Here is a 13,257-nt window from a genome sequence, read left to right on the forward strand (position 1 = left end):
TCTTGTATCAACAGGCGAGTGCTACAGATGTTGACTCTGTCAATCTTAATTATACTGTGTCAGCTAGTGCTCCAATTAACACTGAGATCAGTGAAGAGGTTGGTTTGTTTTCTTTTCGATCGATGTAATGCGTTTCACTGATTGATTCATCTATGATTGATCGACCGATAATTTTCGTGATCCATTGATCGATCGATCTATTGAATGAGTGGTTGATTAATGGGTTAAATTGACTGGCTGGCTGATGGATCGAAAGATTGATTTGAGTGGGAGATAGATCACTGATTCATCTTTTAAATGTATTTGTAGACTGATAGTTTGAATGATTGATTTAATGATTGATTGATTGGCTGATTGATTGATTGTAAGGGCGATTGATTCACTGTTAAATATTTTAATTAATTAACTGATTGATTGATCTATTGAGTGAGTGAATTATTCATGCATTAAACGATCCATTGACTGATATTATGAAGAATTCATTGATTGATCAGTTAAAATGATTGAGATATCTTCTTTCTTCAACTATTTCTTTTGTTTCATAAGTTTTTGTCGTTGGAGGAGTAGCCAGGGTCAATAATAGTGATTTTAAATATTTTAATTAATTAATTAATTAACTGATTGATTGATCTATTGAGTGAGTGAATTATTCATGCATTAAATGATCCATTGACTGATATTATGAACAATTTATTGATTGATCAGTTAAAAGGATTTTTTTTCAACTATTTCTTCTTCTCTTTTCTATCGAGGATTAGATATGGGCAGAACTAAAAGTGAAAGTAATTTAGTATGTTTGAGTTATTTATCTTTGAAGCTTGATATATTCTGCAACATGCTTCCTAGTAAATTTTGTTATCCTTATTTTATAGTTAAGTAAAATCTGAACCTTCTGCAGACCACCAAATATAACAGGCAGTATTGGGGGGGGGGGGATTGACAACCATCGCAAAGGCCACTTCAATTGATAAACATGGAAATATTTTGGTGGGTAAACGTATATTATATAAAACATGCCGATTACTCATCTTCGACTGGCGAGCTTGTGTTTAATGTGGCTCTCCAGCCACGCCCAAAATCAGGCCCAAATAGAGGGCGCTGTCATATTGGTCCACCTAAATTCCACGAAACTTGACAAGCTGCAGTCTCAGACAACAGATCATAATGTTGTAACCGTACCACTAATTGATCATTTTGTTCATTTTTATTGAGGTAGGGATCTTTTTGAAAGATTTTTTGAAAGTTTTCAAAGTTAAGCAGATTGTTTTAGTTAAGCACATTCACTTGTGTGATCTAAAGTTCAGCTTTCGTATGCAAGCTCGTCTGCCCCCTCCCGAGCGCCTTTCACAGGATTGCATTCGATTCAGAGATTTTTTAGACAATACAGGTTTACACACATTAAGACTGATATCACAGAACCACTCTGTTGAATTGCTGGAGAGCCCCAATCGAGATATATAATTGCTCAACTTTTGTTTTGTCGGCATTAAAGTTTACTCTTCTATTTGTGTTTGTTTATATTGTTGCTATGGTGGTGATTCTTGTTCCCTTTATATCACCTAACTCTTTTTCACACCATGGTCAATTCCTCCTCTGTTACAGGGTATTTTGAATATCACAGGACCTTTCGACAGAGAAATTGAAGATTCTCTCACATTCTCTGTTACTGTGAGTGATGGTGTATTTGAAACAAAAGTGGAGGTAAGTTGCCCAGACTAAAATTGTGGGTCAGGGGAGCTGGGGAGGGGGCTTAGGGAGGTGGGTGGTAACAGGGTGCTAGTAATGCTGTGTAGTGTAAAACCAAGGTGGGGAAATGGGTCCAAATTCTTAGACTGATTTAGCTTGGGGCATGAATCTCCGACCTCTGAAATAAGTCTTCCCCAGCTGACTGTAAGAAACCTCCTGACGTTAACGGGGGGAGGGGGGGGGTATGGGGCTTGCTCCGCTTTGCACACTCAGTAGAAGAAAAGCTGGCAGCTAGGAGTCCCCATGCACCACCTTTCAGTTGGGAAATCCAACACTTAATTACGAGCAGATTATTTTAAATAGATAAGGACAATTTCTGTTAGCCAGAGATGATCGAAGTAATAAATTCAACACTTTAAAGTCTGCAGTGTCAGATTCTGACATATTTACTCAGCAAATCATGGAAAATATGCAAGATGGTCAAAATCGAAATATATCAATAGCTTTTTTTCTTCTTTTTACTCAGAAAACATTCTGTTTTAAATTAAAGATACAAACTTCAGAGCCTACAAAACCAGTGCTGCCACACAAAATTTGAAAACACTAGATCATTTTTCTCCTTAAATCATGATATAGGTAAATGTGACCATCGAAGATGAAAACGACAACACACCAGGATTCACCAGTCTTTGCGATGGGTTGGTAACGGTCGCTGAGAACTCACCGACAGGGACTTCTGTATGCCAGATAAGTGCAATTGATGAAGACAAACCAGACACAGTGTACTCAACGATTGAGTACAGCCTATTAGATTCTGTGGAAGGTAAACAGCCTAGGCCTAAGGACTCCTCCCCTTGACACAGTGTACTCAGAGATTGAGTACAGCCTATTAGATTCTGTGGAAGGTATACACAGCCTAGGCCTAAGGACTCCTCCCCAGACACTGTACTCAGTGATTGAGTACAGCCTATTACATTCATTGAAAGGTAAACAGCCTAGGCCTAAGGACTCCTCCCCTTGACACAGTGTACTCAGAGATTGAGTACAGCCTATTAGATTCTGTGGAAGGTAAACAGCCTAGGCCTAAGGACTCCTCCCCCGACACTACTCAGAGATTGAGTACAGCCTATTAGATTCTGTGGAAGGTGTACACAGCCTAGGCCTAAGGACTCCTCCCCAGAAACTGTACTCAGTGATTGAGTACAGCCTATTAGATTCATTGAAAGGTAAACAGCCTAGGCCTAAGGACTCCTCCCCCTGACACAGTGTACTCAGAGATTGAGTACAGCCTATTAGATTCTTTGGAAGGTAAACAGCCTAGGCCTATAGACTCCTCCCCCTGACAGAAAACGTCGTATTCAGAAGTGCCATTTTCCAAACAGATATTAAAACATACCACTTGGTTTCCCACTTGATTTTCAAATCATTTTCAATCATTTTCAAGCTGTTGAATTACGACAGTAAAATTCCCATCGCTCAACTAAAAGCTCAACTTCATAAATGCTTCAGAGAAGCCCAATTTTTCGGAAGCTTTTCATGCATGGCTCCAGATGAGAAAATTAATCTTATGCTCGAGTCCCGGTATAAACACTCCCTGGTCGTGTAATCATAGCTTATGTATATCCCACAGAAGCTTAAAAATTTGACAGGCAGAAATTAGCTTTGGGAAAACACTGTTATTTTTTAATAGGCATGGTACTAACTAAGCTTTACAACCGTTATTTTCATGTTTCGGGTCTGGTGTTCGATATCTCTAAATAAACTAAAAAATCAATTATTTGCAAAGTAGTGGTTCAAGTTCTTCTTTCCTTCTGTCTTCCTCAGATCGTTTTCAGATCAATAAAATCACAGGAGAAATCACCGTGATGAATGAAAAGTTGGACTTTGAAGGTGTCAAAACGTTCAGCCTAACAGTTGTGGTAAGGAAAATTCTTTAAAAGTTATTCTCTCTGGAACGATTTCCTAAAAGCAACCCTCGTTTTATGAGACTGTAAAAAAAATTACTTGTTTTGTACTCTTCTCTGTGACATGTGTTTTGGTTTTGTTTCTTCTAGTTTTTTTTTATATATCGAAGCTATCCTCAGTAGTATACTATCAAGTAGGTACTGTAAGGCAGGCACTGTGTCAAAAAGAAAAGCTGCAGCCGCTGCAAGATCCCCAGCAGCGAGGAAGAAACAGTGTCAAACAATATATATTTTATCTTAGCAGACCAGCTGTGCCCCTATATTGCTTGAATACAAAAGATTCAAAGTTACTGTGTCAAATAGAAAAGCTGCAGCCCCTGCAAGATCCCCAGCAGTGAGGAAGAAACAGTGTCAAACAATATATTTTATCTTAGCAGACCAGCTGTGTCTCTATATTGCTTGGATACAAAAGATTCAAAGTTACTGTGTTTAATTGGAAAACTGCAGCACCTGCAAGATCCCCAGCAGCGAGGAAGAAACAGTGTCAAACAATATATATTTTATTTGAGCAGACCAGCTGTGCCTCTATATTGCTTGAATACAAAAGATTCAAAGTTACTGTGTCAAAAAGATAAACTGCAGCCGCTGCAAGATCCCCAGCAGCGAGGAAGAAACAGTATCAAACAAAATGTATTTTATCTTAGCAGACCAGCTGTGCCTCTATATTGCTTGAATACAAAAGATTCAAAGTTACATTGTCAAACAGAAAAGCTGCAGTCGCTGCAAGATCCCCAACAGCAAGGAAGAAACAGTGTCAAACAATTTGTATTTTATCTTAGCAGACCAGCTGTGCCTGTAAATTGTCTGAAAATGCAGAGTACAATGGAGTATGCACTATGCAGCCTGGCTGCATGATGCTGCAGCCCCCTCAAACTGTTAACATAATACCATATTAAAATGTCTCCTATTTGGAAATTGCTAGCTGGAAGATGTACATATTGTGCATGTGTATTTGAATGGGATTTAGGAGTATACATTTAATGGGTATGTCACATTTCTGTCTTCATTTGGGTTAATATATCTTCAGTTGGCAATGTTAGGGAAAGATTGCAAGATGGTTCAAGGAAAAGTCAATTTATAACTGGGAAGTTAAGAGGGAATATGTTGTTAGTGGTTCTAGCATCAGGGTATCAACAGTGCACAAATTTGCATATTCTGAGATTCTGTGTAAAAAAATGTGGACTCAATGGCTACAATTTTTAAACTTTTGTTTTCAAAAGTCCTCAAAATTTAATGTCTTTCTTCTTCTTATTCATTCAGTGAATGCATAAATCAAGTTTAGACAACCGCCTAACGGCTACAGAAATTTTGTCTCTATTGCAAGTACTATATATTATGTAACTAGGGATGTGCCCACGCTGGGCAGCACTGGCCCCGCCCAGGACTAAAAATTACCGCCCAGCACTGTCTTAAAAATTGTGAATCCCGCCCAGCACTATTATCATCTAAAATCCAGACATTACTAACTTCATATTCAACATAAATTGGGCCACTTTTGTATGTGCTTAAAAAGCTACACAAGTGCCAGCATTTGGCATCTGAGCAACTTCAAAAATCAAAAAATGTCACCCCTCGATCCCCTTAGACCCCTCCCCCAGGACAGGGATCAGTACACCTCGGCACTCAGGAAATCCTGGGCACATCCCTGGTAACTTTCTAAAACGAGCAGTCCTCCGAAACAAAGTTTTGAAAATCACAGCACACACTTCAAGTATACAAGTCAGTAGAAACCTTCTCTTGCACAGTTTTTTTTTTGATATATTAATTTATATCGTACAATTTTTCCCAATGAATCCTTGTCATTTTAAGATCAGGTTGATCGACACGCAGATTGCCTGCACATGTTTGTTTCTTCTACAAGTTTATTTTCTGCCTTAATTTGCAGGCAACTGACGGAGGAGGGAACAGCAACAGTAGTATGATTCAAGTCAATCTCGAAGACGTGAATGATAATCCTCCGGTGTTTGACGATCATCCTGAAGATATTGATGTCGTATTTGATCTGGAAATTGGCAGTCTGGTAAGTCATATTTTTTTTCTTTCATTTAAAAAAATATTAAATTGATGACAGATATTTGGATTAACGTGAAGCAAAACATCCCGATAGTGTACCTAAAGCTACGATGACTAAATGTCAATTATACTCAGGGCTTAAATTTAACGGTCGTCCAGGATGACCCAAAATCGCTTCGGACAACCTTAAAACACTGCTTAGGTTGTTCGACGCACGGCTGGCTCATTTGCCGTAGGTGTTCAACACTTGGGAACAAAACTCAGAAAATCCCTATTCTTTGAAATCAATATCTGCCCCAAAAGAGTCTAGAATCTAGTGATAGCTTGTCAGTATAGCCCTCCATACATGTTAGAATTAAACAACGTAAGAGATAAATCACATTTTGGTACGTTCCGTAATGAGAGGAAAATCCTGCTGTACATTTTAGCTGTATGCACAACCCTATATATGGTAACTATTGGAAGCTATTCTACCCTCCCCCCCCCTTCCAAAGAAATAATTAATCCTACAAGAATGCAGTCCATTAGCATGGATTTGAGTCCACTCATTCCAAAATAAAGGAGAGAAAAGACAAATGTGAAAATTTTCCCAATTTGAACTTCCATGTAATTTGTGACTAAATATGGAAAAGGTGTCTATGCAACAGAATATTTGATAGACTCTAATAGACTAATATATGGTAACCAGCAGAAACTGTACACTAAAATTAAATAGAGAGTCTAATTTCTTTGATGCATTCATTTCTTTCTCAAAACTTTTAGTATTTCTCCTCCTCCTCCTCCTTCTATATCAGTTAGACTTTTCCATTCGTCTTTCTTTCGTACTACGATTATTCGCTCCGTTCCTACCCGAGCTGACTTTTGGCCCGATCGTTCTTCCCTCAGTCGGTATCGTTACTTTTCAGATATGCTCGATCCTCGGACCAGCATTGCGCAAAATTGTTAGGTTTCAAGACCCAGAAACTTTTCATGAGAACTCGGCCACAACCCACCAGATCCTCCTCGCCGCCCCACGAGATCCTCGCCCCGCCAGAATCAATACTCAAAATGCATGAACGGCTAGCTTTGACTATGGAAATCAGCCCACCCCTAAAGCTAGATAAATAGAAAATTTCACGCCCCCTAGTTTGCCTACCGCTGTCTTACGTCACCTTGTTTTACAGTGAACTGTTTCGCTATAACCCTTACAGGTCTTTGCTTTCCGAGTGACCGATAAAGATAATGCCCCGTTCGATTCATTTCTCTGTCGGGAAGAAGATGTCAATGAGGCATCTTGGGATACATTTTACTTGACAACAACAAGAGGTTTGTAATTTCATTTGAAAATGATTAGTATTTTCAAAAGGACCTCGGTGCTCCATTAAAGTTTTCCCGCCAAACTTAATGTCAAATGTTTAGCATTAAAAGTGTAGCATATTGTATACTTTACTATCTTGAGATTTTTGGTTGATTATTTCTAGCCATGAAAATAGCTAACATGTTCAAATTTAATCTTGGTCTTAGTATTGAAATCTACGACAAGCTTATCGGTATGTTGTAGGCTAATTGACGTATATTAATTCGGACTTTCTTTTTTTATCGTCAACAATAAGTGACATTAAAGCTAATTGTATGCTATTTTGGACACAAAAGAAGAGAAAATTTGTTATTAAAAATATTTATAACAATAAGCAGGGTATAATTTAGTGTTCCAGTTTTGCGTAGGCTCAGAACCTTGTCTCCTGTAAAATATGATGGTTTCTGTGTTAAAAACCTGCTATTTTTCTTCTCACTCGCTATCACTTTACCCATCATGACTTTTTCTGATCACAATTCTGTGTATATCACCTTATATTTTGAAAATCTGTCGTTCAGATTTCTGGTTCAGTTTGGGAAACTTCCCTCCCCCCCCAATTATTCTCGCATAATAATTCCTTCTATATATTTAGCAGAAGTCTGACATATGGAATCAGGCTAAAAATCCACATTTTTGTCGTTTTCACGGTCCAGATGGTTGTAACCTCATGCTGAGATCTTCTCTGAATACGTCGCTTTCACCGTATCTGATTAAGATCGCAGTAAACGACATCAATAACGATGCCCTCCGGAACTCGACGGAGGCAGAAATCATCGTGCTCCAAACGTACCCCTGCCAGTTGAGTTTGAACGCGGACGCCGTCGTCTACAACAAAACCGACCTGAAGAAAGGAGACCCCGTAGCGGATCTCGACGCGAGCAGTAATTGTTCCGGTTCTGAGGATGGTATCACCTACGCAATATTAAGTCAAGTTTACACAAGTGTCACCGGTAAGAAACGAAATGTCGACGGATTTGAAGGACACAAAGTTACAGCCTTTCAGAAATGATGAGATTGCCCCGTTAAGAATCTGAAATTTCCCTAACCTTTCTTGTCTTCAAATCGTGCATCACTAAATTCTTGTAGTATTGCAACACTTCCTCCATATTCAGGAAACGATCGAAGTTTATTCCATCCGATTGAGTCTTGATCTTCCGAACCAGTTCTTGCATATTTATTTTATCCTAGATTTGTCGTATTTCTGCAAGATTTATATCATTGGATTGTCATCCTGTGTCATCATGTGTCATAGAATCACTGTATTTGGCATTTGACTCGGCTTGTATAATTCAGAGAAGGTGTAAGGGGGGGTGGGGGAGGGGCTAGATGGGCGACACAAAATTGATCTGGTGGGCAGCAGCCATGTCTCGTACCCAATCAACATGTCACAGCGCCTGAAGGTTTCACTTTCTCCTATGACAAAGATGGGCGCATGATAATAAAAAATATAAAAAATAAATAAAAGATGGCCCGGCGCATGACTCTGTCAAGGTAGTCTTTGTAAATCTCAAATGTTCTATTTTGCAGTCCGGGGAGAGAACTTCTTTGAAGGTTGTTGAAAGTGGCATAAAACTTGTCTAGGTTTTCACATGTCAGATTGGTCACATCTATTTTAATTTTTTCGTTCTTCTATATAAAACTTGATTCCGAAGACACCGTGGAGAGTCCATCGAGTGAGTTTGAAATCTATGATAACAACGGAACAGTTTACTACGACCAGACAGGAGTCACTCCAAGTGTCGGGCTGCACAAGTTGATGATAAGGGCAGTGAATGACACCTGGCAATCGATTGAAGCCATTACTGAGGTAAGGGTGGTATCCTACCCCCCCCAATAAAAAAAAAGAATGTGAAATTTGAGGGTTAAATATCACTATTCACATGGCTATTGTATTTCTCAGAGGGTGACTTTAGGCCTATGATTTGTTGTGTATATAGTTGTTCAGTGAAAGTCATTGACATTCTGCATCGTCTTTTAGGCAAATGATATTTCAATATACTCGAAGAGCATCTCTTTCAGTTGTAGCTATAGGGCGTGGACTACTCTGTAGTATTAGTTTACATACAATTGTGGTATCCAGTTCCCCTACTCATCACTCAAGTATATATCTGCACCAGACGCTTTGGCGAATTCGTTGAATTTTAGTTCGACAACACTGAGAATTCTCTAACACCATCAGCCGCTTGAAAGTAATCTTGTTACCTTCAAATCTCTGGCGTTTTCATCCAGCTTGTCATCACCATTCTCGATGTCGATCTGGAAGAGCCAATATTTCCAGATCCACCGACAGAGATCCCAGACAATCCTGATCCGGAATCCTCACCGGTCTTTGTCGGAAGATACGATGACGGGGACCAGTATGTCTTCGACTTCAACTCCACAGAGAGACTTCTCATTGTTGTCATGGATAACGACGCGGTAAGACCCTCCCCCCACCCCAACCCCACCCCCTGTAATAAGGAAGCTCATATCATAAGAACTAAAGTTTGTTTTCATTTGTGTCATAAACTTATACAATCAAAAATCCAAAGTTTTTCTGGCTCAGCCATGCTGTAACCCTGTTGGATGCGGTAAGACCTTCTTAATGGAGTGTTAGCTCAGCGGTTAACGCCGGTGCCTTTCAACCACAAGGTCCCGAGTTAGAGGCACTCCAAGATTAATGTATGTCGTCCAGTTACAGAGTTGTTAACAATTGACAATTCATAATCATGGACGTTAAATATGAATGTAAGAGACTGACTTCGGTCGGCTTGCGGCTTTGATAAGCCAATGAGGCTTCTTTGCGAGTTCCTGCTTGCAGGAGAATCTAAAATATATACATTCATACATAATATGGAAGCACGAGGATCATTAAGTCAACATTTTGTAAGTTGTGTCATATGATTGCTATCAAACCTCCAAACCCTATTTTTAAATTTTTAAGCCAGAAAACAAAAATGACCGGTATTAATAAGCACTCACTTTTCTTGAAGATGTCTTTAGCATGCAAAGAGGATATCTTACTTTCTAAGTTATCTAAAGTAAAGTGCAGTAATATTCTAAAATATCTTGTTGTAATACTTTTCTTTTTTGTCCTGTTGTTGATATTCATAATTTTTGAATCAGTGTTTCATCTTTACATTCAGTGTTTCAATGGAGATGTAGCAATTGTTGATCCTTTAACAACCCCATTTACCCTGGAGCCCCTGGGAACCAACGATTGTCAAGATATGTACCGTGCTTATCTCAAGCCCACCGGACAACCTATAGGGAACGACCCATTTACGTTTCAGGTGATTCATTAATTGACACTGTTTTATTCAGATCTGTTTATGAAACCAAACTTATGCCTAGAAGAAGAAGAAGAAGAAGAAGAATATGTAATGGCTCACTATACATGATATTTGATCTGTGGCTGACCTGGAAAGCCTTTTATGACTGTTCTAAGTTTGAAGATGGGGAATCAAGGGTCAACGAAAGGTTCACTGGAGGAGGTGGGGGAGGGTGGAGGGTCATAAAACAAGCTACAAATTGCCTGCTTGCTATTAGCACTGTTATATACGTTTGTCAAAAGAACGGTTAGGGAGAGACCTTCGAAAAACCATCTACAATGCTACAACGAAGACATTGAGCCAAAAAATGACAAATGTCTTTTGAATTAAGCTCTGGTGGGGACAAACAGTGGTCTGTGGTCTAATGTTTTATTTCGTTTATGCCTCCACAGTTGGGAACCACTGCTGTAATGGTGATAAGAATTACGGAAAACAAGCACATTATATATATCTACATGATGGTCAAGCCTGCCTATAGAAAAGCAGTCTTCCTCAAATTCACTCCAGCATTAATAATTTCTTACTCGATAGCATAAACTACCCCAAAGTACTGCCATTAGGATTCATCCTTGAGCGCACCTAATTAATTGACCAGCCACCATATGATTGTAAACACAAGTGCTCTTAAATGGACAGCACTACTTTCCTGTGTGAATTAGACAAGTTTGGCTTGACCACTGAAATAATACACTGTGTGTTTAATCATGAATTTGAGTATAGCTAGCATTACCAACTCGGTTAGATATTCAATCTCCCCAGTTTTAGGCCAAAGACAGGAGACTCGATCGGGTGTATTCTGCTATAGGCCGGGAAGATCGTAATGTCAATATGTTTTCTTCGTTGTGGTTTTCTCGATCATCAAGAAGCACCAGCCTATAGTTTTTCTTTTATTTTGCCGTAGATTGCAGTCACACAAGGAAACTATACTGACGAAGCTAACGTAACAGTGGTCAACGTACCTCTGCATCCAACCTTCCAAGGTATTCCAGACGCTGTCGTTGATGAAACTGTTGATGTGGGCACCTTTGTCACAATGGTAATCAAGAGACTTCTGCTCTGTTTTAACACTTTCTTCTAGCTGTTATCCTGAGAGATGTATTTGGAATTCTATTTGATATAGAGGTGCATACTACTCCTGTGAAACATTGAAATATTTATCCACAACATTTCTTTTATCCGAAAATATATGGCTCTGTGAAGATGAATCTGTAAAGTCTAAAGTAATGATACCCACTTTTAAAATAACAAGCTTGGACTGTACAGACTAAGTAATTCAGTGGTGATTTGACTTGACTTAGGAATAATGGAGCTTCTTTAGAGAATTTTATTCTTTTTTTTTAGAGAAAAATTATTCTTTTGAGAATATGTTGTACAGAACAAGATTGAACACACTGATGAAATAGTTTACTGAATTCAACAGCTGTCACATGTTCACTTTCTACCAATCAGAGTAGTTTAATAGTCAATTTGCCTATCTCTAAGTGCATGTATTATTAACCAAGCAAATAGGACTTTTACATCTAGTTCTAGGAACTTGGTCAAAAAGCAACATTTTAGGAACAATCTGCATACATCATATACACCATCACATATTCATAACGGTAAAATATTGCTCAGCCAGTTGGGACAATTAACTAATGCTAATACCTCTCTAAACTGTCCTCAAATATCATGCTCTCAAAGCACTGGTATTGACAGTACAAACAGTTCCTAACCTTGATCTGATAGAAACATGTTATTCATACTGCTCGTACTGACAATACGAGTGCTCTGAAGCAGGACATGTAATCAGTATAGAAAAAATTGCCCCAAATGAGTGTATTGCTACCCAATGCCAGTTTTTTTTTTTTTTTGATCTTATGTTTTGAAATAATACAATGAAATTACCAAATTTGATGTTTAAAAAGAAGAAGAAAGTTTATTGTTGTTGTTGTAATAATGAAATGCCAAAAAAATGATTGTATTTAATATTTATTTTAATACATTCTCACAGGTAACAGCAGTTAATTGCGACAATTCGGCCGTAGGCATCAAGTATGAAATCGTCCAGCAGACTCCAGCAGCTGTCTTCGGCATGATGGACCCTTTGTCGGGCAATATCAGCGTAGCCTCAATGGGCATCGATTACGAAACCCACACAGCGTACAATATCACGGTATCTGCTACCGATACTCGTTGGGACAGGTTTGTTAGCTTCAAGTATGTCTCTGAAAGTGGTCACCAATGTTGGCTCCCGTCAAATCGCAGCATTTGTCAAATTGTGTTAGAGGTCGATCAAAGACGTTCTTAATTAGAGATCAAAATAAAATAAAACTGTTATCAAACTGCTTATCCACTATAGAGCCTGTGTAAAGAGAATGTGTAAAAGTATGTTGGTTTGACGTTTTGATTCCTAGCAGGATCTTCTTCAATAGCCAAATGACAAGTAACAGTAACAGAATGGACAAAAACACGCTCATCCCTTGTCTACTAATCCATCCCTTGTCTACTAATCCCCTCACATCTATCTCTTTGTGTTCACCTTGCTCATTAACCTGTCTGTATTCTGTGCATGTTTTTGTCCCTTCTGTTACTGTTACTTGTAATGAACCTCTGATGAAGATCCTGCTAGGATCGAAACTTCAGGCCAACTTACTTTTACCTAATTAGAGATGTTAGTTTGTTTCTTCTTCGTCTTTTGTTTTTAGATGTAACGAAGTGTGGTAGAAAATAGATCGTAAAGTACTAGACAAAGATAACAATGAAGAATAAAAAAAAATGTTGTGTTGACTTTTTTTCAGCTGGAGTTAGTTAGCTCCCTAGAATCTCCCTATTTGTAAAAAAAAAGAAAATCAATAGTAGCCCATTTCATAAATTAATCTAAAATGTGACATTTTTGTTGAAAAATATTCAAATACTGAAGTTTGTGGTACCGAAAGAAAAGTGGGTCCATTTGAAACTGAGTTCT

At 38.5% G+C, this 13,257-nt stretch overlaps 1 protein-coding gene across 3 annotated transcripts in view; it reads left to right on the forward strand.

Moving 5' to 3' along the window:
• LOC139968741 (cadherin-23-like) overlaps positions 1 to 13,257 on the forward strand; it is a 115,120-nt gene that overhangs the window by 46,867 nt on the left and 54,996 nt on the right. For all 3 annotated transcript variants that reach the window (XM_071973079.1, XM_071973080.1, XM_071973081.1), the window contains 12 exons: positions 15 to 98; positions 1,603 to 1,701; positions 2,323 to 2,509; positions 3,511 to 3,605; positions 5,536 to 5,670; positions 6,854 to 6,968; positions 7,653 to 7,949; positions 8,652 to 8,806; positions 9,229 to 9,417; positions 10,125 to 10,271; positions 11,212 to 11,346; positions 12,304 to 12,494. In XM_071973079.1, coding sequence (XP_071829180.1) covers positions 15 to 98; positions 1,603 to 1,701; positions 2,323 to 2,509; positions 3,511 to 3,605; positions 5,536 to 5,670; positions 6,854 to 6,968; positions 7,653 to 7,949; positions 8,652 to 8,806; positions 9,229 to 9,417; positions 10,125 to 10,271; positions 11,212 to 11,346; positions 12,304 to 12,494 — 1,829 coding nt within the window. The remainder of the gene's footprint in view (positions 1 to 14; positions 99 to 1,602; positions 1,702 to 2,322; positions 2,510 to 3,510; positions 3,606 to 5,535; positions 5,671 to 6,853; positions 6,969 to 7,652; positions 7,950 to 8,651; positions 8,807 to 9,228; positions 9,418 to 10,124; positions 10,272 to 11,211; positions 11,347 to 12,303; positions 12,495 to 13,257) is intronic.

This window comes from Apostichopus japonicus, chromosome 6, assembly GCF_037975245.1.
Source record: "Apostichopus japonicus isolate 1M-3 chromosome 6, ASM3797524v1, whole genome shotgun sequence".
NCBI classification, from domain to species: domain Eukaryota; kingdom Metazoa; phylum Echinodermata; class Holothuroidea; order Aspidochirotida; family Stichopodidae; genus Apostichopus; species Apostichopus japonicus.